Consider the following 21,516-nt stretch of genomic DNA (forward strand, 5'->3'; position numbering starts at 1 on the left):
CGTGATATTTTACAAACGTACTGGGTCATTAGGGTAGGTCGTTCTGATCATTGACAGATTTAAGCCCTGTGTGAAAAGCGTGTAATTGATTATGAATTTTCGGAAATGTGTATCGGTACTGATCACAGGGGCGCCACTCCTCTGAGTTTGCAGCTGCCCTGTTATATATAATCAACGTAGCTGGTGTGTGTGACGTCAGATTGGCAAGCTATCCAATTGGCTACCCAGGTTGCATCAACGATAACTTTTCCAACTTTATGAACAAATGTTGTTCGTAATAGTTGGAATGTTGGTAAACTTACTTGTTCCCATAAAAAAAAAAGTAACAGAAAGAGAAAACATGAGAATTTATCACTACACTCTAGCATTTTCAGCACACAGAAAGTGTCATCTGCTTGTGTTACGTGTTCCATGTTGCAACATGCTCCATGATGTGAGCTGTGCAGTCAATGTCGATCTCGAGGTTTCTTTTCTCAAGGACAGTGAATTGCCCTTGTTGCGTTGTGGGCTGCAAATCTAATGATTGGCGACATGTCAAACTGCGCGACATCATGTCCTTCTGCAAGGCAACAGGTGAGCGGAGTGGCTGCAGCGCATCGGCCTGTCGATGTCCAATCAGCGCTAGGATCTATGCATTTGCGGTCGTCGCTTCATGCCAGACGGATACTACCACAATAGAGTTCTAGCATGTTCGGTATTCTGGTAAATGCAGGCACACTGGCCGTTGTGCCAGCTGGACTTAAGCGCAAACTTGGGTGGTCTGCAGGGTGCAGCCACCTGGTGGCGCAGAGCTCAACCACACTAACACAAAGCTAATATAGGAGTAACCAAGTGTATTCTGCTTTGCTGCTGGTGTAAATTTTCTGCAGCAGTGTAATTGTAAACACATTGTCTATTAAAATTTTTTACACTTGGTTAAAGCAATATTAGCTTTGTGTGTGATTGGTTGACTTTGCGCCACCAGGTGGCTGCACTGTGCAGGCCGCTTATGTTTACACCTCTGCCCATCCGTCGAAACGCCCAACTCGCCTGCATTTACCGTAATACCAGACACGCTCGACACTGCGACAGAACGCTTGCAATACTACACGCTGCTTGGATAACTCGCACTGGGGATCGACGGCCAGGCGGCTAGTGGAGAGGTTGGAGAGGCTGCACGTGCTGGCTCCAAGACACCAGAACTAAACGATACAATGTCACATCATGATGCAGAGCCACTGAAGGCCGAGCTTAGCCTTGATCGCTCGGTGAATGCATTGAGGAAAATCATGGCTAAAGAGGACGGTAATTTGTAATCGTCCGTAGCTCTTAATATGAGACGGTTCACTTAAATTGTGGCCCAAATGTTTTATTGTAGCTGTACCCTACGTGTGTGTCTACAATATTTGTCCAAACCGTTTCAGGGACCCTTTAAATTGTGGCCCGAATGTTTTACTGTAGCTGTACCTTATGCGTCTACAAAATTTGTCCAAACTGTTTTAGGGATCCATTAAAGCTACTTTTTGCATCATAAATTTAGCAGGTGCTTTTAACTTGAGCCCATACTGTCAGTCAGTCGCCCGTGGGCTCACTTGTGCATGGTATGAGGTCCATGATGTAAGGCCCTGCTGGATCAACGCAGATCTTGTCAGCACAGTTGATAGCTATGCAACTCAAAAATAATGCTGACGGGAGTTGCTCCATTTCTTTTTGTCACACCTGCCTCAGTTGGCTTCATCGCCAGTTGGTGTGCAATTAAAGTGACATCCCCAAAAGTGATTGAGATTAGGGCTCCTGTTCTGCACATTTCCCGAACTATAATGTTATTTGCAGTGCCTTGTGGACCATCACATAAGTTGTCATGCAAGGCTTAGAAGTCTGAAGCTCTATTAAAGGGCTCCTGAACCACTCCTCGAGCTTGGTGAAAATAGTCTGCGGATAGCATACACTGCTGTGAGCATCTGAGCCAAATTTTGCAGTTGTGTGCAGCGCGCAAAGCTTGCAAGTGGAGCGTGAAGTCACCTTTTTCTCAAACTCTCACTTTTCAACAGAAGCCTGCTCCTCACTCTGTTCTAGACGCTTTATTTTGTAATATAGCAAATTATGATGTGCGGCTGCTATTGGCCAATAGCCGACATCAATCAAGAAGGGTGTTTGCATCAGTGTGCTTCTTCCTACTGGTGCTGTGTATATTTATTGACGCAGTTTAATAAACAGGCCGAAGTAAGCAAAAATCGGCTTTTGAATTTTTATAAGAATTACGTACTTCTGGAAGAAGCCGACTATTGTCTGCTCACGCTTGGCCACGACCGCCCATGTAGGAATTAAACATTGGCCACCCTGCTTTTCGATGTCTTAGCCGTCGGGTCTCGCTAATTTCGACTAGTTTTTAATGCTCAACTAGCCTCAAACCACGCGGAACTTGAGGTCCGATCACGCACACGCTTGCCAGTGCCTGCTCACTGCTGGCCGCTCCTGGTTAGATGCCTTGGCAGACTTGACTTCCTTTTGAGTGTTATAGCGCTTCAAAATGCACAAGTTGGATGTGGCTACTATCCGTTTGTCAAGCCGGTCCACACCACGTAGCACGGCAAGGCTGGAGCATATGAGTGCGAGCACGCATTCAAGCCCTATCGTGCTCAAAGTAAACGCTGTGAATATGCACTTGCATGTAGCTGCGGTCTGCTATGTAGTGTAGATACCGCGGCTGCTGTGGGGTGCCACGACGAGTCCTCTGGCAGAGTAGCTCGCAATGTTTCCTCACGGTATTTACCCGACTATGACATGTATTTCTTTTTTTATTTCTTCAAGAAAATTGGACCAAGAATTGCTTGCACACTGCAATCGGACACGATACAAAAACCGTCTTTGCGACGGGCGTGTGCTTTACTGTGTAACACCTATGTATTGCGGCGAAGCCGACTTTAAAAACCATGTGACGATGCTGACTGTAGGAAACCGCCCACCGTTGTGCAACACATATTGAACCCTTGCTAATTTTTATTATTGAGAAAACGGGTGCGCATTATATTTCTTTGTTTAGGAGCTTTAATGTCATTTGTACATTAGTTCTCTACTTTGGACACTTAGAAAGTGAGCGAGTTTGATTCGGGGGCGTGTTAGAATCGGGCAAATATTACTGCCAAACGAATCAGCAGTTTGTTTTGGCATTTTTTCTGCACCTTGATTAATTTGGTCCACTGGGTAATTTGATCAATTTTGTCGGTCCCGTCAAGGTCAAATTAATGGAAGTTGACTGTACTGTATCAGAAATTAAACGTGTTAAAGCCCCCCCCCCCTTTTTTTCACCGCAGTAATAATAAAACTCAGATGCTCTTCAAATAAAATGATTGCTGGTGCCTCATTTGCACTTAGCATAATTTAGGCTTTCGATAAACTGAACACATTTTTCTGACCCTTCATGTTCAATTCAATTTCAGTTTGATTATGCAGACATATTTTCCAAAACTGGTTGGACCCATAGCTGAAGGCTAGTTGCGGGCCCTATTGCAATCCATTAACCTTATACAGTATAGACCACTTATAACGTAACCGCTTATAGTGCAGGACCGGATATATTGCGGTCTTTTCAGACTCCCGTTAATTTTCCCATAGTACTCCATGTATACACGTATCGCTTATAGTGCAGTTGCGGGAAACGAAATACCGGTTACAGTGCGGCTGCCTGGGAGTACGGAAGTCAGCGGAGACGGCGAACGCTTCCCTCAAACGGGCGCCCCAAGGAGTGCTCGAGGAAGAAAGAGAGACGAAGGGGAGGAGAAGGGCACGCGGTGCGATCTAACAGCCAGTGAGGCTGAAACCAGAATTTTGAGTGCGAGTCGTGAAATATCACGGCGCGCATAGCGAGCAAGCGCCACGGAACTGCCAACGCTCGCTTCACGATGACGGCAGTAAACGAAACTTCAGGGAGCGGGCGGCACCGGCACATCACGGCGAAGGGCGCACGCGGAGACCGTGGAATGTGAGGGAGGAGGGCGGCAGGCAAGCGGATTTCGCCTCGGCAACTCCGCCGCTTCAGTGGCTCCCCTCGCCCTCCCTCGTAGCTCCCTCACTTTCGACTGTCACCGTGCGCGCCCGCCGCCGTGCACGCGCCACCGCTCCAACCGGCCCGGCGCCAGCTCGCCCAAGTTTATTTTTCTGCCGTTATCGGGAAGCGGGCGTTTGCCGGCGTGGGCAGTTTCGTTGGCCGGCCTGGGACAGCGCCGCTGCTTCCCTCTGCGTCATAGCCGCAGCTTGCAAGGAAGCATAAAGGAGAAAGAAGGGTTCACTGCCATTTTCTACATGTGGCTACGGTAGTGTGGCTGAGACGTCTGCACGTACACGCATGTTCCGGCGCAACGCAGAATCGGCGACCTTGCCATTTGAGAGAGGGTGAAACTTCGGCCGCGTTTTTTTTTTTTTTTTTTCTTCACGCACGACATTGAGGGGTCTCTCAATGTCGGTGCCGGAGCAATGCCAGTTGGAGGCGCGCGCCGCCGCATGATTTGGTTCGAATTAACGAGATTCGACTGTAAATTGAATGCAAACGTTCTAGCCGCATTCCTCGACTGTCGCATATGCGTGGCGGCTCGGTGCACATGTTTTCCATATGTGCAGGCCTTGAAAATTGTTGCTTTGGTTATAGTGCGGTACTGCTTATAGTGCGGATATTCGCGACTCCGGCGACTTACGTTATAAGCGGTCGACACTGTACAATATAGTTGCAGCATAATTACATTACAGGAATGCGTACATCATATACGTGCATGTATTACTTTCATTTTACATTAAGACTGGTCAAATATCTGCACATAGTCTCTAATTTCTGCACATAGTGAGCCGCACTGTTATTATTATACTACAAAGAGCAGCTCTTGCACAACATTTCAAGTTTGCTTTCAGAGTGTTGCTGTCATGCTTGTCCGCCTAGCACATGCTGTCACACAAGACTAACTCGCAATATCAATGGCCTTGTGTCACGATGGCTGGGCAGCCACGCCACTGATAAGGGTGTGCTCTTTTCTTGGTGCAAGTCGCCACTTTTTTTTTTGATGGGCTTGTCCCACTTTGAACGGCAGGAATCCGCAACAGCTGTTTTGTCTCTTGCTCTTCCTCCTGCGACGGACAGAGAAGTGCTACAAGTGCAACCGGATAGGCCACTTTGCCAGGGACTGCAAGGAGGCTGAGGACCGGTGTTATCGCTGCAATGGCACTGGTCACATCTCCAAGGACTGCCAGCATGGCCCGGACGAAAGTGAGTATAGTCCTCACCTGCTACATTCTCTCTTATATAAGTGTTTATTTAGTTTGGTCTATACCTTCAATCTCAATATGGTGTTACAGAAGGGAGCAGGCATAATATAATTTCAAAGGTGTTAACATGTAAAGTAGACAGATGCTGGAGGAATGACTAAAGCGAAAATATCTAGCACACACAGAAAAAGTAATACAACTACAAGCGAATGTTGAGGAAATAAAACCCACACAAAATAATTTTTGAAGTGCGAGCTTTTGAACGTTGCTTCAAGAGTACATTGTGACTAGGCACAGCTGATGTAAACCAGACACGTGGTATGCCAGCCCCTAATTGAGCTTTGACGCTGACGAGAGGTGCATTTATATTTGTCATTGCTCATCTACGTTACATAGTGGTCGATCTGCAGCTCGGTAAAGCATTGATGCTTCTGCATGGGGCAGGGCAGCAGCCTGTTTGCCATGAATGGTGAAAAGAACGAAGAATCCACATGCTGCATACAGCCTTCAATTTGAATTTCGTTAGAAAAAAAAGAAAGGCTGGTATCAATTTCATGCTCTTTGTAAAAAGTGTGGGCCAGCACGAGCATCATTGATTTTATGTAGCCTACATACTCACAAGTGTAGTCTACACACTTCAAGTGTACCAGAGAGCTGTAAGAACGCGAACATTATACTAATCCATAAGAAGGGCAGAACGTTAACGAATTTAAGAAATACAGACCCATTAGCATGCTTTCAGTATTGTATAAAATAGTCACCAAGATAATTTGCAATAGAATAAGGGCAACACTTGACTTCAGTCAACCAAGAGAACAGGCTGGCTTCAGGAAGGGATATTCTACAATGGATCCTATCCATGTCATCAATCAGGTAATCCAGAAATCTGCGGAGTATAATCAACCTGTCTATATGGATTTCATGGATTATGAAAAGGCATTTGATTCAGTTAATCAGGAATCAGCTAGCGCAAGACAGGGGTAACAGATCACAGGGAGAGGCCTTCGTCCTGCAGTGGACATAAATATAGGCTGGTGATGATAATGATGATTCGATTTGATTCAGTAGAGATACCAGCAGTCATAGAGGCATTGTGTAATCAAGGAGTACAGGAGGCATACGTGAACATCTTCGCAAATATTATGTACAATGATTCCACAGCTACCTTGGTTCTCCACAAGAAAAGTAGAAAGTTACCTATCATGAAAGGGGTCAGGCAAGGAGACACTATCTCTCCAATGCTGTTCACTGCATGCTTAGAAGTATTCAAGCTCGACTGGGAAGGCTTATACCCCTGTCAAGTGGGCAAGTTAAGTGCACTTACGGAGAGTGACACGGTTTAAGTGCACTTTGCCAAATCTAAACGTAAGTGGAGTGTCACTCGCAGAAGAGTGTACTCTGGTCGAAGTGCGTTCACGGAACGCACTTTGCTGGCCGAGTGCGTAGCCTCGCCGCCAGCGGTTTCAATGGTACAAAATGTAATGCATAAAAAAAGGACACAGAAGTTCATTTTAGTGGTTGAACAGCTCTTGCGCACAAATAATAGCCTAAAACGCGCTCATATTCTGTTTTAGCAGGATCAAATGGCGCCTTGTCGCATGCCGCTATGTCATTCTGGATTGGCTAGGCATTTTTCTTGGCTGGCATTGACTTGCCACACTCTTATAATAAAAAAATATTTTCGTTTTTTGTTGAAAAAACATAGATTAAGCTTGTTTTTATTAATAACACAACGTAAAACAATCACTTTTTAGAATTACTTGTCTTTTTAATCTACATCTTCACAAAACGCGCTCGTAGTCTGTCGCCATTTTTTTTTACTGCGAGTGCTCTCTGTTTTCCCGTTCAGAACCGCGTAGACTAAAGTGTCACTCAAGGTCCCGAAGTGCACTCCCCGTAAGTGCACTTAACTTGCCCGCTTGACAGGGGTTATTAGGAGTGAGGATCAACGGCGAATATCTCGGCAACCTTCAGTTTGCAGATGACATTGTCCTATTCAGCAACAATGGGGACGAATTACAACAAATGATAGAGGACCTTAACTGAGAAATATGCAGAAGACAAAGATAATGTTCAATAGCCTGGCAAGGGAACAAGCATTCTGGATCACCAGTCAGCCTCTAGAGTCTGTGAAGGAATGCGTTTATTTAGGTCAATTGTTCACAGGGGACCCTGATCATGAGAAGGAAATTTACAGAAGAATAAAATTGGGTTGGAGTGTATACAGCAGGCATTGCCAAATCCTGACTGGAAGGTTACCACTGTCGTTGAAAAGTGTACGATCATTGCATTCTACTGGTGCTAACATATGGGGCAGAAACTTGGAGGTTAACAAGGAAGCTCAAGAACAAGTTAACGACCTCAGAAGAGCGATGGAACGAAAAACATTAGGCCTAATGTTAAGAGACAGGAAGAGAGCGGTGTGGATCGGAGAGCAAACGGGGGTAGCCGATATTCTAACTGACATTAAGAGAAAAAAATGGAGCTGGGCAGGTCATGTAATGCGTAGGATGAATAACCGGTGGACCATTAGGGTTACAGAATGGATACCAAGAGAAGGGATGCGCAGTCGAGGACGGCAGAAAACTAGGTGGGGTGATGAAGTTGGGAAATTTTCAGGCGCAAGTTGGAATCAGCTAGCGCAAGACAGAGGTAATTGGAGATCGCAGGGAGAGGCCTTCGATCTACAGTGGACATAAATATAGGTTGATGATGAGGTCGACGCACTCTTATTGTCCCATATGCCATGAGAGAGTTTAAAGCATGAGAATTGCAAGAAATAGAATGAATCGTAAATTGCCCTGAACAGCAATGAGAATACACCATCATGTGTGCAAAGAACACTAACGTAAGCAAGCTGCTATCACATCATTTCATCATTCCTCCACAAGCATATGCATATGGAGGATGACTTAGAGTGAGTGCTGTGTATGTCTAGTTCTAATTCCTTGCCTCATGTCGTGCTGCACTTCTTGCTCTCCTGGAGCACTGACTTAACTTTTGTCTTAGATTTTCATTCCTTGAAGGTACACTAAAGAGAAGAACTTGAGCCACATTACTAAGTCAGCTTTCTCTAATAGCAAAAAAATCTACTCTTACTGTGAGAGGACGCTTGGTAAGCAAGAAAAGACACAAAAGACGAGAGACTGGTGGTGATGCCGTCTTGGAAGTTCCCGCACACGCTCACCATGACGTCGGGGATTTTGACGGCGTCTGCTCGGGCCTAGTTAGTTCTTTCAGTCAAAATGGACTGCATTGCTTTCTGAAAGAGCCAGACTAAACTCTGCACGTTTCAAGAAAGTTTACCGAGTTACAAGGCACAACTTTGCAAACCATGACATCATGTTATGTATAGGTGCTGGAGCTTCGGCGTGAAATAAAACAAAGTATAACTTTGACCATAATTTTCTTTACTAATAACCAACCTATTACCGCAAACTAAATGAAAAGTGTTTCTAAAGGATATCTTATCCACTTAATGTGATTTAGTGTTTCTTTTTAGTTACCCTTTTAGATGCCGTGTTGTATAGTACGTGTGTACCTTTAAAGAAAGAACATACTAACCGGAAAAGCATACGTTCTGAAGTCACTAAAAAATTCAGCAGACTCAACTGTAGTTGACATCCACGTAATGCAAAGCGTTGCAGCATGCGACGCAGACAAGCGCCTATCTGGTGAAGCCCGAGCGGCCCGAGACACGCATTGTCGTTTTGAGGCTTTGGCCAGCACTTATTTGTGCTACTCGAATTTGGCCTGGGTCAGCAGCTTCTTTGGGCATGCATTTTGGCAGGAAGTTTTGACTCGGTAAGAATTAAGAATCGTTTCTGCCAGAGCGAAACATGACACTCAATTTTGAATGGTGGTGCGTCTGGGTTATCACCTTAAAGGGAAACTGAACAGGTTTTAGATTTCTAAAAAGTGACGTTTTTCTGAAGCGCATACACTTGAAATCCCCGGTACGAAGTTTTGTTTTTCCATCATACAAGTAGCGGCGGCGTAATTAAGAATTAAAATCGCAGCTATGCTCCGCCCACCGCGGCTCGCGGAGTCAGCCCGCGGCGGCGGCGGAAGGGGAAAGCTAGCGGAAATGACGTCAATATAGGGGTCCTGGGCGCCCGCGCGGAAATCGTGTACAGGTTTTGCGCGTCAGTCATGTTGTATCTGTGGCCTTTATCGCAAATGATCAAGATCTCCACCCTACGTTTCCGGCTTACGCTTCAAAGGATTGTTACCGCAAGGAGAACTCCGTCAAAGAAGCATACAGTGTCACCATGCCGTCCTTTTGCGCTGCCTACGGCTGTACGAGCACCGGCGGCTGAGAGGACGTTATCTTGCACAATTTACCACGGCAGAAAAAACAAGCTGCTCAGTGGATCGCAGCGGTGAAACGAAGTAATTTCAACCCTTCAAGAACCACTCTTCCCTGTTCAAAACATTTTCGGGACAGTGATTACCATCAGAGATGTCGAATGTAGGAGCTTTTGCCACATGTAGAAAAAAAGCACGATGTTTTTCAGGGTATCTTTCTCATTCTGTCACTTTAATCTCCGTTTCTCGTTTCTGTCGTTAGCGACGCTTTCCCCGAAGAGTTCCGAATCTGGGCCTGTATTTTGTGGAACGTCTCTGATTTATATAATAAAGAACGCGTCCTCAATGGTCGGCGGTCCGTCGCATGCTATTTGAGGTTGTGAAGACGATAACCGAGGCTGTGACGGACCGCCTAAATTTACACGGACAAGTTTCGTGAATGCGGCCCAGACGCGGGACTCGCCATGCGAATGTGTCACGCAAAATTGCGAGTATGTCCTGAGAATGGGCGTTGCGAGCATAATACAGGTGTCACATGGCCCACTTTTGATCTCGATCATGCCCGATCCGTATCGAATTTCTCTTGTGATTCGCATATTAGCGCAAACTGCACGAGGGAGCCAATGGCAGTCGAGAATTTCGATCCAGATCGGGCTTGATCGCGATCAAAAGTGGTCGTGTGACACCTCCGTAGGCAAGACCGTGTGCAAGAATTTCGTTTACTTCCTGGCAGCACAAACATCATTCTTCTATTTCCATTGAACTGCAGTGGAGGCAGGAACACCTGTCGCAACAGAAATATGCGTCAGGTAGAAAAGACACCTAAAATAAAGTTTCAATGTCACGCCAGGCATCCAGCCGCACTCGGATACCTAAGTGCCCATGCGCCTAATGAGTGCTTACATCACTTGCTTTAAGGAAAGCGGTGGATTGTTCAAAGGCCTGAAGCGACAGGATCGAGTGGGCTTTTGCCTCTGATCGTTTCAATACAACCGGAAATCGAGGGCCAAAAAGCATAAAATAGAACTACAGTAAACCGTATAGATATGCATAACAACGTGCAGTGGCACTTTTTTTTTTTTCGGCCAATTCCCGCACGACATTGCAAGCAGTCCTAGCACGCCGTCGGGGCGTCGAACGCTGCTTCTAGCACCGTGGGTCACAAAACAGCACAACTATACTGCAAAAATAAGAGAAATTCACTTCCGTGCGGCGTATATTTTTCTGACACTTCTGCACCTTGTATTGTTATCTTAGTAACTTCGTAACTGCAAAATGCACTGTGCTGACAGTGCGCCTCCACGTTCGCGGCAAGATCGAACAACGCAATGATTGCACGCATTGTTTGTTGCGCTCAGAGCACAGCAGAAGGCATCTTTGTACCTAATATCTACACTGAATTAACCGATATCGCAAATACAATAATTTCCATGCGATGTGTACCTTCAGGGCACTTCGGCAGTTGCACTTTATTACTTGCAAACCAGCAACAGTAGAATGTACTGTGTACAAAACGAGTCTCTCTTTCCGTATTCTTTGTTATAAGGACGCCCGGTATGAAGATAATACAATCTCACTCTGACTTCTTAGGCTATATCGAATGGTACAGCTTCAGAAAAACTTCCAATGCGGGTAAATGTCACAATTAGGTCCTCGGATCCGGCGTGCTCCATTCCAACTTCCGCGCTGGCTATCGCACTCGCGCTCTGCGTAGGTGCTTCTCATTGCCGGGCCACCGGTTCAAACGCGTATGGTGTCACGCAAATCACCCCTAAGTGATCAAAATTATCTATAGCAGCGACTGAACTGCGCGAAATCCGTCTGGGAGGTAGTCGCCGTACCTGGCCAGAAGCTGTCACGATGCGGCAGGCTCTCGTAGACCCATGGATTGACGTCACGGTGCGCTCCACCAATCATCGATGCGAGCCGGATTCGCCGCGCGCTGCCCAGCCGCAGCTCGGAGTTTTTTTGCTAATAACGCGTTTTTGGTTGCGCCATGTCAAATTTCTTGTCGATTTTCGTATTCAGGGTATTCAAAAGTATCAAATGGTGCTTATAACTCGATTTTTTTGGAAACCTGTTCAGTTTCTCTTTAAGGGGGGACATGGGTTGTGGAGATTATGTCCTGCATCTTATGGCCAATTCTGATGAAAATAATCAGGCTTGCTTAGTTTTTCGTGCTGATTTCAAATATGCAATAATTTTTCTTGTAGGTCCATTTGTTCAGAAGATACACAAATCTGTCGCTCTATTGTTTCCGGAGACAATGAAAAAAAAACTGCTCCGTAGAAAGTGAATATTATTTGATAGCTAGATACTATAATATGCAATAAATGCAATGCTGCAAAAATGTTTTCAAATTAAATAATAATTAGCCATTCTGCAGGTGATCAAATTTATTTCCTTGTCCTATGGCTACCACAACAAAAGAAAATTAATAAAATAAAAATATACATGTGCAGAAATTTGAAATTCTGCTCTCAGCACTTTGTAATATGCAGATTAGGCTTTCTGCTAAGGAAAGAATTATTGCTCTAGCTGTTCTAGATCATGAGATATCACTCCGACAATCTGGTGAAGTCACCCAAAAACAAGTTTTGAGAAAAGTGAGAAAACATGCAAAACCTTTTTATTTGCAAATTTACAGCTGGAACAGCTCAGTAGGCACCAGACATGTAGTCCTGCTGACTTCCAGCCCCTGTGTGCCGCTTTTTCGGGGACTGGCGCAAGTTTCCGTTGCTTTGCCCACGTTCAGTTCGGCGTAAAGTTCGCGAATCGACCGCGCGCAGTCGCTCGTCAGATTACGTGCCGCGCGATCGGCCGCGGGCGTCAGCTTCGCCTTCACGTAGCTCTGCCACGGTTTCGTGTGAAGAGCCCGACGGCTGATGTCCATCAACGAGAAAATGTCATTGAACGCGGTCTGTCGGTTGCCCGTTGTCTGCATGGCACACGTAGCCAAAACGTTCAGAGCAAAGGGGTTCATTCGCTCGGCACTATCAACGCGCGGCGAGCTCCACACCGAGTCTCTCCACAGTTTGCTCACATAAAACGCAGCTTCACAGCGAGTTCGTATTCCCGCTCGTCTCGGACGATTTCGAAAGCACCACTGCAGTTTTTGCACGTCGCAAACGTTAATAAAGTGTTCACTGCACTCAAATCCATAATCGTAAACGTAGTCCCATCAGCCGGGCGAAGTGCATCGTCGGTACTGTCACCCACGAACTCGCGTTTCCTCTCCGTCGCTAGAGCGGAAGATAACGCCGATAGATTCGCTTTGGCTTTCGCCGCTTCCTCCTTCAGCTCGGAGGGTTGCCGGTAGATCGTATCTTGCCGCGAGTGAAGGTCGAAGGCTTGGCGGCAGACGGACTCTGAATCGCAGCAGCCGCTGCGGCCGTTAGGCCTACCGTTGCTGCATCGACGATTTGGGCATCAAACGCTGAGGTTGTGGCGTCCTGGTCGTTTTGAGGCGTCGAGCAGCGCACTTTGCAGTTTTCGATGAGCGTCCGTCGCACTTTTTTAGCACCAAACTTGTGCCGCGTGCGAAATTTGCGCACCGTTTTCGACAACGCGGCACGCTTTCTCGCTGACACTGGGGCAAGATGGCGCGTCTCAATGCGCGTCTCCAAGCGCGCAGCAGACGATGACCATGCCGTTCCGCCAATTGGGAGGCAAGCTCAAGTCACGTGCGCCAAGTGCCGAATAGGAGAGCGTTTTAGTACCTTTTTTTGCCGCGCAGTTTTTAAGTAGCCAATAGCTGAATGGGGCCCGTCCTGGCGGGAATTTGAAGGCAAAAAGCGGCTCTTTCAAATGAGACCAAGATGTCCGCGCTAGCACACGTGGAAGAGCAGGCGCGCGTTTCGGAAAATGTGCCGTTTCAGCGTCAGTTTAGCCTGAAATTCAGCTAGTACATGTCGTGTAAGGCATCATTGCGGCTAAAATATTGACATTATCGGTATGAAATTAACAATATAGGTGCAATAATAGCTGTACATTCCAACAATGCAATTAAAAAAAATCGAGTTTTTTCGCGATTTTTGGTCGCCACAACCCGTGTCCCCCCTTAAAAGCTTGCAGTACGCTTTCTATGCCACAAGCACTATGAAATAAATAACTGAAGATATTTAAAGCAGTGGGCACGTGTGGGCAAGTACTGCGGGAAAACTGCCATTTCGGGCGACTACTGCTCTCAATCGAGCATGCTTCACATCTTGTCTTGTTTGCACGGGACATACCAGCTGGAAAACATATCATACGATCGCAGTTTGGCGATGTACTGGACGTTGGTGCCAAGAGATCGTGTTTTGCAGAAGTGTCTTTAATTAAAGGGCCCCTAAACCACCCAGAGGTCAAAATTTAGTTGTGGTGTTGTAGTTGTGCACAGTCTACAACGAACACGTAGCCGTGAGAATTTTTCGAAATGGTGCCGTAATAGTGGAGTTAGCACGCGTTTGATGATCGAAAAACGGCCCTCGCTTGTTTCGATCTTTCCTTCGCTACTCTCTTCGTCGGCTGGTCTCCTCTCCTCGCCAAATGCTTCTTCAAATGTCACGTGACATACGTCATCGCCAACGCGCTTCTCAAAACACTGCCTACTTCCGGTTAAGGCACGTCCACGCTAGCGGCACATATACCAACGGGAACCGGCCTCCAGTGCCGTAGAACGTCTGCCGCGCGAGAGGTGTCCAAAGTAGACGGCAGTTCGGCCGGTGTAATGCCCGCAGCACGATCAATGGGCCAATCGACGACTGCGAAGCTGCGTGCCTCCGCCACCTTCGACGAAAACATCGGCTGCAGCTTCTGTTCCAAGCAAAATAATTTTCCCTAGATAAAGTGATGCGTAAATTGTACATTTTATGAAGAACAATATCCACTGTCAAACATTAAACATGAACGAGAGCTCCGATACTTGTCAAGCTCAGCTGCAGTGCACGGTTACCGACGGGAGACAACTGGCTCGGCTGTGCTCGCATCGGAACCGACGGCGCCACTAATGTAAGCGTATTTTCTTCTTTGTGTACAATTATTGCGAAGAGCGATAACAACGGTGAGAAAATATTGTGGCTTGTGAGTGTCGCTAATTCATTCCGAAGCGCCGTCCGTTTTAGCTTTGAAGTGAACCGGAAAAGGCCTAGCGACGATATCGGCGGCAGTGGCGGTGAGGCTACCGCACAAATGGGTCCCGGTCTCATCCTCTCTACAGCAAGGAAATCTCGCCGTTTGCGAGGAAAACCGCCGTCGAGAACAGTGGCCCACAATGGCAAACGCCATGCGGCGAGTTACCGTGCCGGTAACGGGGACGTGGACTCTGAGCTTCTCGGCTACCCGCTGTTGCTGCGGTGCCAGCCCGTGTTCGTGCGAAGCGTGCCACTATAGACCCTGTGTTGCGCGCACGTCTGGAAAGGCCAACACCGGCCTTTCGCACTGTGTTCGCGCAGCTAATCAGACCGCTAAGCACGACTGTGTTGGAACGCGAGCGATTTGGCACTTTCGTTGCGGGCTGTAATTACCGATTCGCAAGGGCGCACAAGTGAGCAACACAACAAGGAAGAGCAGGGAGCGCGCGTACCTGCCAGCAGACAAACCGGAAGTCGTAGGTTCTTGTTCGACCAATGGGCATCATCACCGACGCTGACATCACCAGGTTCACCCTGCTGACATCTTGACGACCGCTGGGGATACCGGAGAGGCCAGGAGAGAAGGACGGCATTGTTTTTTTTATTTTGTGGCACGCCCGCGGCGCGTAGCGCTGCAGCGTTTGGCATCGTTGATCGTGACGGCATTCTGAACTCAATGCGCGTGTTTACTTGAAATGTTCAAAAAATAGCTGAGGTGGTTTAGGAGCCCTTTAACCAGTAAAAATGATGTGTAACAGTCAAACCCATTTATAACGAACTCGATAGTTCGGCGAAAAATTTTTGTATCAGTAGTTCATTATATGTGGACTTGGCCTTCAATACGTGCAACAATTAACGGCACCAAAGCTGGCGTTGGTAGTTGCGATTTGACACCGTTCTTTTTTTAACTGTATTTTCAGTACCTTAATTTTTGTTCCCGGCACTTTCCGCATCTAGCTGCTAAAAATGTCATTTAAAGAATGAAATGCAACATATTAGCTATTTCAAAACGGCACCCGTGCTGGTCTAATCACCTGCTATTTCAAAAATATGAGTGCAGTCATCTGCTATAAGAAAATACAAGCACCTTGGCTTACTAGGTATATGCACGTGGTCATGATGTCATCCAGGTCGATCCGTTATCGTCATTTCAGCTTTGTGATCTAACTTTCGTCATGCCGTCGTAGTCACGCCCTCTGCCCCGACCCAATGGCCAAAGTTTTCTATTATCTTGGGCCGCTAGACTGCAACACTGCGGAGAGCAAACACTTCTACCTAAAGAGGTCAGAGAACGCATCACAGCATCACCCATTCCCAAAAACATGAGTTCAAAATATCATACGGGCAGATGTGAGGCCAGAGGCCAGAGCTTTACAAAGTAAGTTCGGACGCAACCGGGAAACATATTATACAGACGCGTGTAGAATAGCCAGACAAATACACTATAGTAGCTACAGACCAGAACAGCACGATCACAGCAACCCTAAAAACAGACTCGGTTAGCACAGCAGAATCAGCAGCCATAGCACTGGCCATCCAAGATGCCGAATTCAAAACCCAAGGCGCCCTAGTCATCTCAGACTCACAGTCAGCATGCCGTCTATACATGACGGGAACTGTATCAAAAATTACGGCGAGGATCCTAGGAGAACACGTGTAACTGTATCAAAAATTACGGCGAGGATCCTAGGAGAACACGTGTAACAATATCACGCGATCACCTGGTGCCCTGCACACGCGGGGCTAGAAGGTAACGAGAGAGCAGACGGCATAGCTCGCGGAATCACTGTCCGAGCGCCGATAGAGATTCTCGAAGAACCTCCGATCACCCTGCACAACATCTTTGAATCCCAGGGAAAAGAAAGGCAGAAATTCAGCCCGCCACACCCCAAACTCGAACTAGGGCAGGCCAGGGATTGGCGCCAGCTACAAACAAACACGTACCCGAATCTATTAATCCTCAATAAAATCGACCCAACGCACTACCCGGACACATGTCCTGGTGTTGGGAGTGGCCATCTCTCACTAACATAACGTGGACGTGTAGGCTCAGGCCACCCGAAATGAACTCACCCTTATTAGGGACAAACCGATTTGAAAGGAAGTGGGAGGTCTGGCTTGCCAGCAAGGATCGACAGAGCCAAGTTGCTCTGCTCGACCAAGCCCAGCGAGCCGCACAGGCCAGTGGAGCAATGGACTAGGGGACCCACCCATCCTTTCCCTACTACCTCAAAGTAAAATAAAGTTTCTAGTACTACTACTTGGGCCACTAGGTATGTGCTTGTGGTCATGATGCCATCGTGGTCGTTGCGTTGTCGTCGTCATTCCAGCTTTGTCATGCGACTCCCATCATGTCATTGTCGTCATTTAATTGCTGTCTTACAGTTGTCATGCATTCGTTGTCATACCGTCATCGCCAGGTCATCGTGGTCATTCCATCATCGTCACTCCAGCTTCATCATTCGACTCTAGTCATGCCAGCATCGTCACGCCTTCAACATGAACCAAGATCTCTCCTAATAGCTTGGCAAAATGTACTTGCTCCTAGTCTTGATACCATCACGGTCGTTGCTCGTCGTCATTCCAGATTTGTCGACTGATTCTCGTCATGCCGTCATCATCACGTCGTCGCGATGCCTGCATGGTTGTTCCATTGTCATCATTCTAACTTGGTCATCCGACTTTAGTTATGCCGCCGTCGTCATGCCATTGTCATAAGGCTGTTGTTTTACCATTGTCATCACTTCAGTAACGTCGTGCCATCGTCGTCATTGTGTTTTCGTCGGACAGTCGTACTCATGCATCCGTTGTTATACCGTCGTCGTCGTACCGTTGTGGCTGTGCCATCGTCATTTCAACTTCGTCATACCGTCGTTCATCATGCTGTCATTATACCATCATCATCATTTCAGAAACGACATCTCATTGCTGTGAGGCTGTCGTTGTCATGCGCCCTAAGTGCAGTGAAATGGGGTCATTATAATCGATAAATTGTTATATCTGGGTTCGTTATAAGTGTGCTTGACTGTAACTGTATTGGGTCATTTTCTTGCATTCTTGGTCACGAACATTGCTGCCGGGAAATTGTACGAAACAGGATCCTATCAGTGAGGTTCTACAGTACATGTCGCACTTCAATACACTTATGTGGACCAGGTGTTCCAAACAGTTATTTTCTGTTCGCATTTCAATTTATGTCGATGACACAGCTCTTTAAGGCCAACTCCAATGAACTGCAATGAAATACCAACAGGCTGTGTAAGAAGCCCAGAATAGCGTATATATGGAATGGCCTCCTTGCAGTAAGTGTGATGATTGCAATACGAATAGATGGGTTGCGAAAAGCTCACAGAAACAGGTGCTTTCGTTCTGAAACTATATATCGCGTGCAAGAAATGACAAAAATCCTGAACGTTTAAAATCTGCGTAATATCGGGGCATGGACCTCCGAGATGTGGTGGGGCTTGTGGCGTGCTGAATTTTTTGGAGGCCCTGTTCTGGCTGGCATTTGTGTGACATGCATGCACACGCATGCACACATGCATATTAGCAGCACTGCTGCTTAGTCAAGATTGCTTCAATAGATTACTGTGCTTGACTGTGAGATTTTCCAACCGCTGCTTTGTGACTGGTACTTTGCATTATGACCACTGTAACTAGCACTAGTGTATGTATGAATTGAATTCTATGAGAGGGTAAATGGTAGTCAAAAAAGACCTTATTACTAGGGGTGTGCGCGAATGTTCGAAACTTTCAAAGAATGAATCAAATACTCCCCTATTCGATTCGGTCCTTGAATCAAATAGTCGATATTTGAAAACCTGAATAATTTTTTTAAGTTTTCAAATATTTCACGTCGTCGACTGTGCTCGATGAAACGAAATTGAAGCAGAAGTACGATAACTTTTATCCCCTGCACAGCAGAGATGCTGTACCAGAGCACGCTGTCGCTCGAGGAGCCGGGCTTTACCGGTAAAACCAGGATGAATAAAAAATAAAATATTGTTCAGACACGGCATATAGACAGTGGCTATTTTTTGGATGCTATATATCGATGCAACACATGTGTCCTCCCGTCATATTAAATATGATGGTGTTCCATTGCAACATACTTGATGCAATAGTGGCACCCTCTGTCGCGGCCATTTGAAAACTAGAAAGAGAGCATTTTTTTCCCGCTCACTCCGCCATCGCCGCAGAGGACCTGCATTTCTGGTGTGGGCACGAACGCATACACAAATGTTATTTGGGCTGCAAGGCTGTGTTTTTGAACTTAATTAATGTGATAATGCATGACCTCGTATGCTCAGAAGAGCGCTGACTGAGTTTGCAAGCAAACTCTGGAGTTATTCTTAAGGTCCCTTTGTGCTTTTAAAAAATGACATGCTTTTTTTTTTTTAATGTTTAGTGTAGTGACAGAAACTTTCTAGTGTCGTCAAAACCACGACGTGGAAATTGTTTGATGTTGCTGGTGAGAAGGCTATATATTATTTGCAAACTATTTGAAAAATATTTGATTTGATTCTATTTGTATCTGATTCGGTCTCAAAAACTACTATTCGCACACCGCTACTACTTACTATAACCTGCCATGGTGGCTTAGCGGCTATGACGTTGCACTGCTATACACGAGGTCACAGGATCGAATCCTGGCCACGCGTCGATGGGGGCAATAGGCAAAAACGCCCCTGTATCATGCATTGGGTGCACGTTAACGAACCCCAGGTGGACAAAATTAATCCAGTCTTCCGATACGGTGTGCCTCATAATCAGATTGTGGTTTTGGCATGTAAAACCCCAGAATTTATTATTATTACTACTACTCTATTCTGGTCTTCGCTATCAGTGGTCACGTTGTAAGTACTCATTTATAACCAGCTTATCCAAAGTGAAGTCTGCAGTTTGCCTTTAAGCATGAACCTCCTGGTCCCCTTTTCGTTTTCTCTGTCTAGTGTCTTGCTACAACTGTGGCAAGATGGGCCACATTGCACGTGAGTGCAAGGAGCAGGAGAAGACATGCTACATCTGCCACAAGCAGGGACACATTTCCAGGGACTGCGAGCAGGATGAGAGAAGGGTGAGCACTCTGGTCATCCCTCCTGCTTTTTAACTCGTGTCCATCATTGTGCGTGTTTTGTTTGTGACAGAGGTGCAGCGCCTCTCTGGTGTCTCGATTCCCATTTGCTCTGCGTGCCTTTGTGTCCTTCCCTCCCTTTTATAACTCCTTGCCACAATATGCTCGTCATAAGGTCCCGGTGAACCTTGTGCGCTGTGCATGATGTGTGGCTGCGAACCTTTGTCCTTCCAAATGGCACTTTGTTGTTTGAGCTAAACAGTTGGGCTGTGTGCAGCATGGCTAAACAGTTGGGCTGTGTGCAGCATTGCTGTGGCTCCTGACCCGAGTTGGTAGCAGCTGCCCTACTGCAATATATGTGCTTGATCAGTATTTCGGTGTCTGCTGCCCCTGTCATCTGTTTGGTGTTTGTGCTTGCTTGTGTCTGGCACTAAGACTTATTAAAAACTGACACCTGAAAGATCTATTTCTCATGGGAGATTCTAGAAGACACTTCTCTTCACATGCAGCTTTGTTTGATCGCTAAAAAAGGTGAAAACTTACTGTGGTGTATCGTTGCATTCTCTGGATGCTTGATACACGCTGACACATGCTTTAAACGAAAGGAAAATCAAAAAGCATAACTCAAGTTGCCTTAGTGTTCCAACATGCCTAACATGAAACTGTCAGCTCACATTAAAATTTACTCTGCCAAGAGGCATCTTGGTACGGCCTTGGGGTTTTGGATGTCTCTAGGGCAGGAGACTTGAAGTCTTAATATGACTTAACATATGACAAACACTGCATTACAATGCACTCAAAACCTCCCTAACCAGAGTTCAGTGCGTAGACTAGTGAAGGATGCCACAGCTATAGCATGCATTCTCTGCTGTGCACCACACACAGTACTTTGCACATCTCATGCTCTGTAAGTTCATGTCCAGTTTTGTTCCACAATAGCATGCACTAGCCCAAGTGCTGTCCCGCGTACCAAGGTGTCGGTTCACTCTGGCTGGGACTACTCAGGTACGCTTCGCTAGCACTTTCTGCCTCCCCTCGTATTTCAACACACGTGTTCTTCCTCTCTGCTTAATTGAACTTTGTCCTGCAATAGCATGCACTCGCCAGTCTGCTGTCTCGCTTACCACGGTGTCGGTTCACTCTGGCAGGCAGTGTTTCAGGTAGGCATTGGCAGCACCTTCAGCACCTGTGCTGTCTTTCTTCTCTGTGTACCTTTCTGTCTGTCTTCACTTTCTTCTAACTCGAACTTTAGTCAGCACTCGTATCCTACATTGACCAGGATGCTGATATCAATTGTCAATGACAGCACTGGCCAAGACGAAAGAAATTTGTTAGCTGGTGTCTTCTGCTGCATATCTTGGGGATTGAGGAAGTAGCCATGGTAGTAACATTCCAGCCATTGGATGAAACAGGCACTTCAAATGGCTCGTTGTGCCAACTAGTAATACGACTGCAGATCTGCTACACCAATTCTGCAATGTGTGAACTGGCTTCAGGTTTGTGCAGGTGTAAGGTGAAACTCTTTAGGTGTGGACAACGCGTCTTGCAAGAAGGGCTGACACTGTCAATGCCATGAGATGACTCTCTGATCATAGGTCTATCATTTGAAAGGTGGCAATGCTTTTCTAGGAGAAATGTGTGCTGTTCTGGCATCATTTTCTCTGGGCTTTTTAATGCACAATGACTCAAATGACATGACTGTTTCTTCGTGAAACCTTCTTCAATGTGCGACTTCATGCAAAATCCTTGAAGCAACTTTCTCTCAAGAGCTACTAAAAAGACATACTT

General features: G+C 46.4%; 1 protein-coding gene across 5 annotated transcripts in view; it reads left to right on the plus strand.

Annotated features, from left to right (window-relative positions):
• The window catches only part of LOC119461310 (CCHC-type zinc finger nucleic acid binding protein-like), a 51,097-nt gene that overhangs the window by 10,938 nt on the left and 18,643 nt on the right, over positions 1-21,516 (plus strand). For all 5 annotated transcript variants that reach the window (XM_049672443.1, XM_037722564.2, XM_037722563.2 and 2 more), the window contains exons 3-4: positions 5,108-5,233; positions 19,607-19,731. In XM_049672443.1, the coding sequence (XP_049528400.1) occupies positions 5,108-5,233; positions 19,607-19,731 (251 nt within the window). The remainder of the gene's footprint in view (positions 1-5,107; positions 5,234-19,606; positions 19,732-21,516) is intronic.

This window comes from Dermacentor silvarum, chromosome 8 (genome assembly GCF_013339745.2).
Source record: "Dermacentor silvarum isolate Dsil-2018 chromosome 8, BIME_Dsil_1.4, whole genome shotgun sequence".
NCBI classification, from domain to species: domain Eukaryota; kingdom Metazoa; phylum Arthropoda; class Arachnida; order Ixodida; family Ixodidae; genus Dermacentor; species Dermacentor silvarum.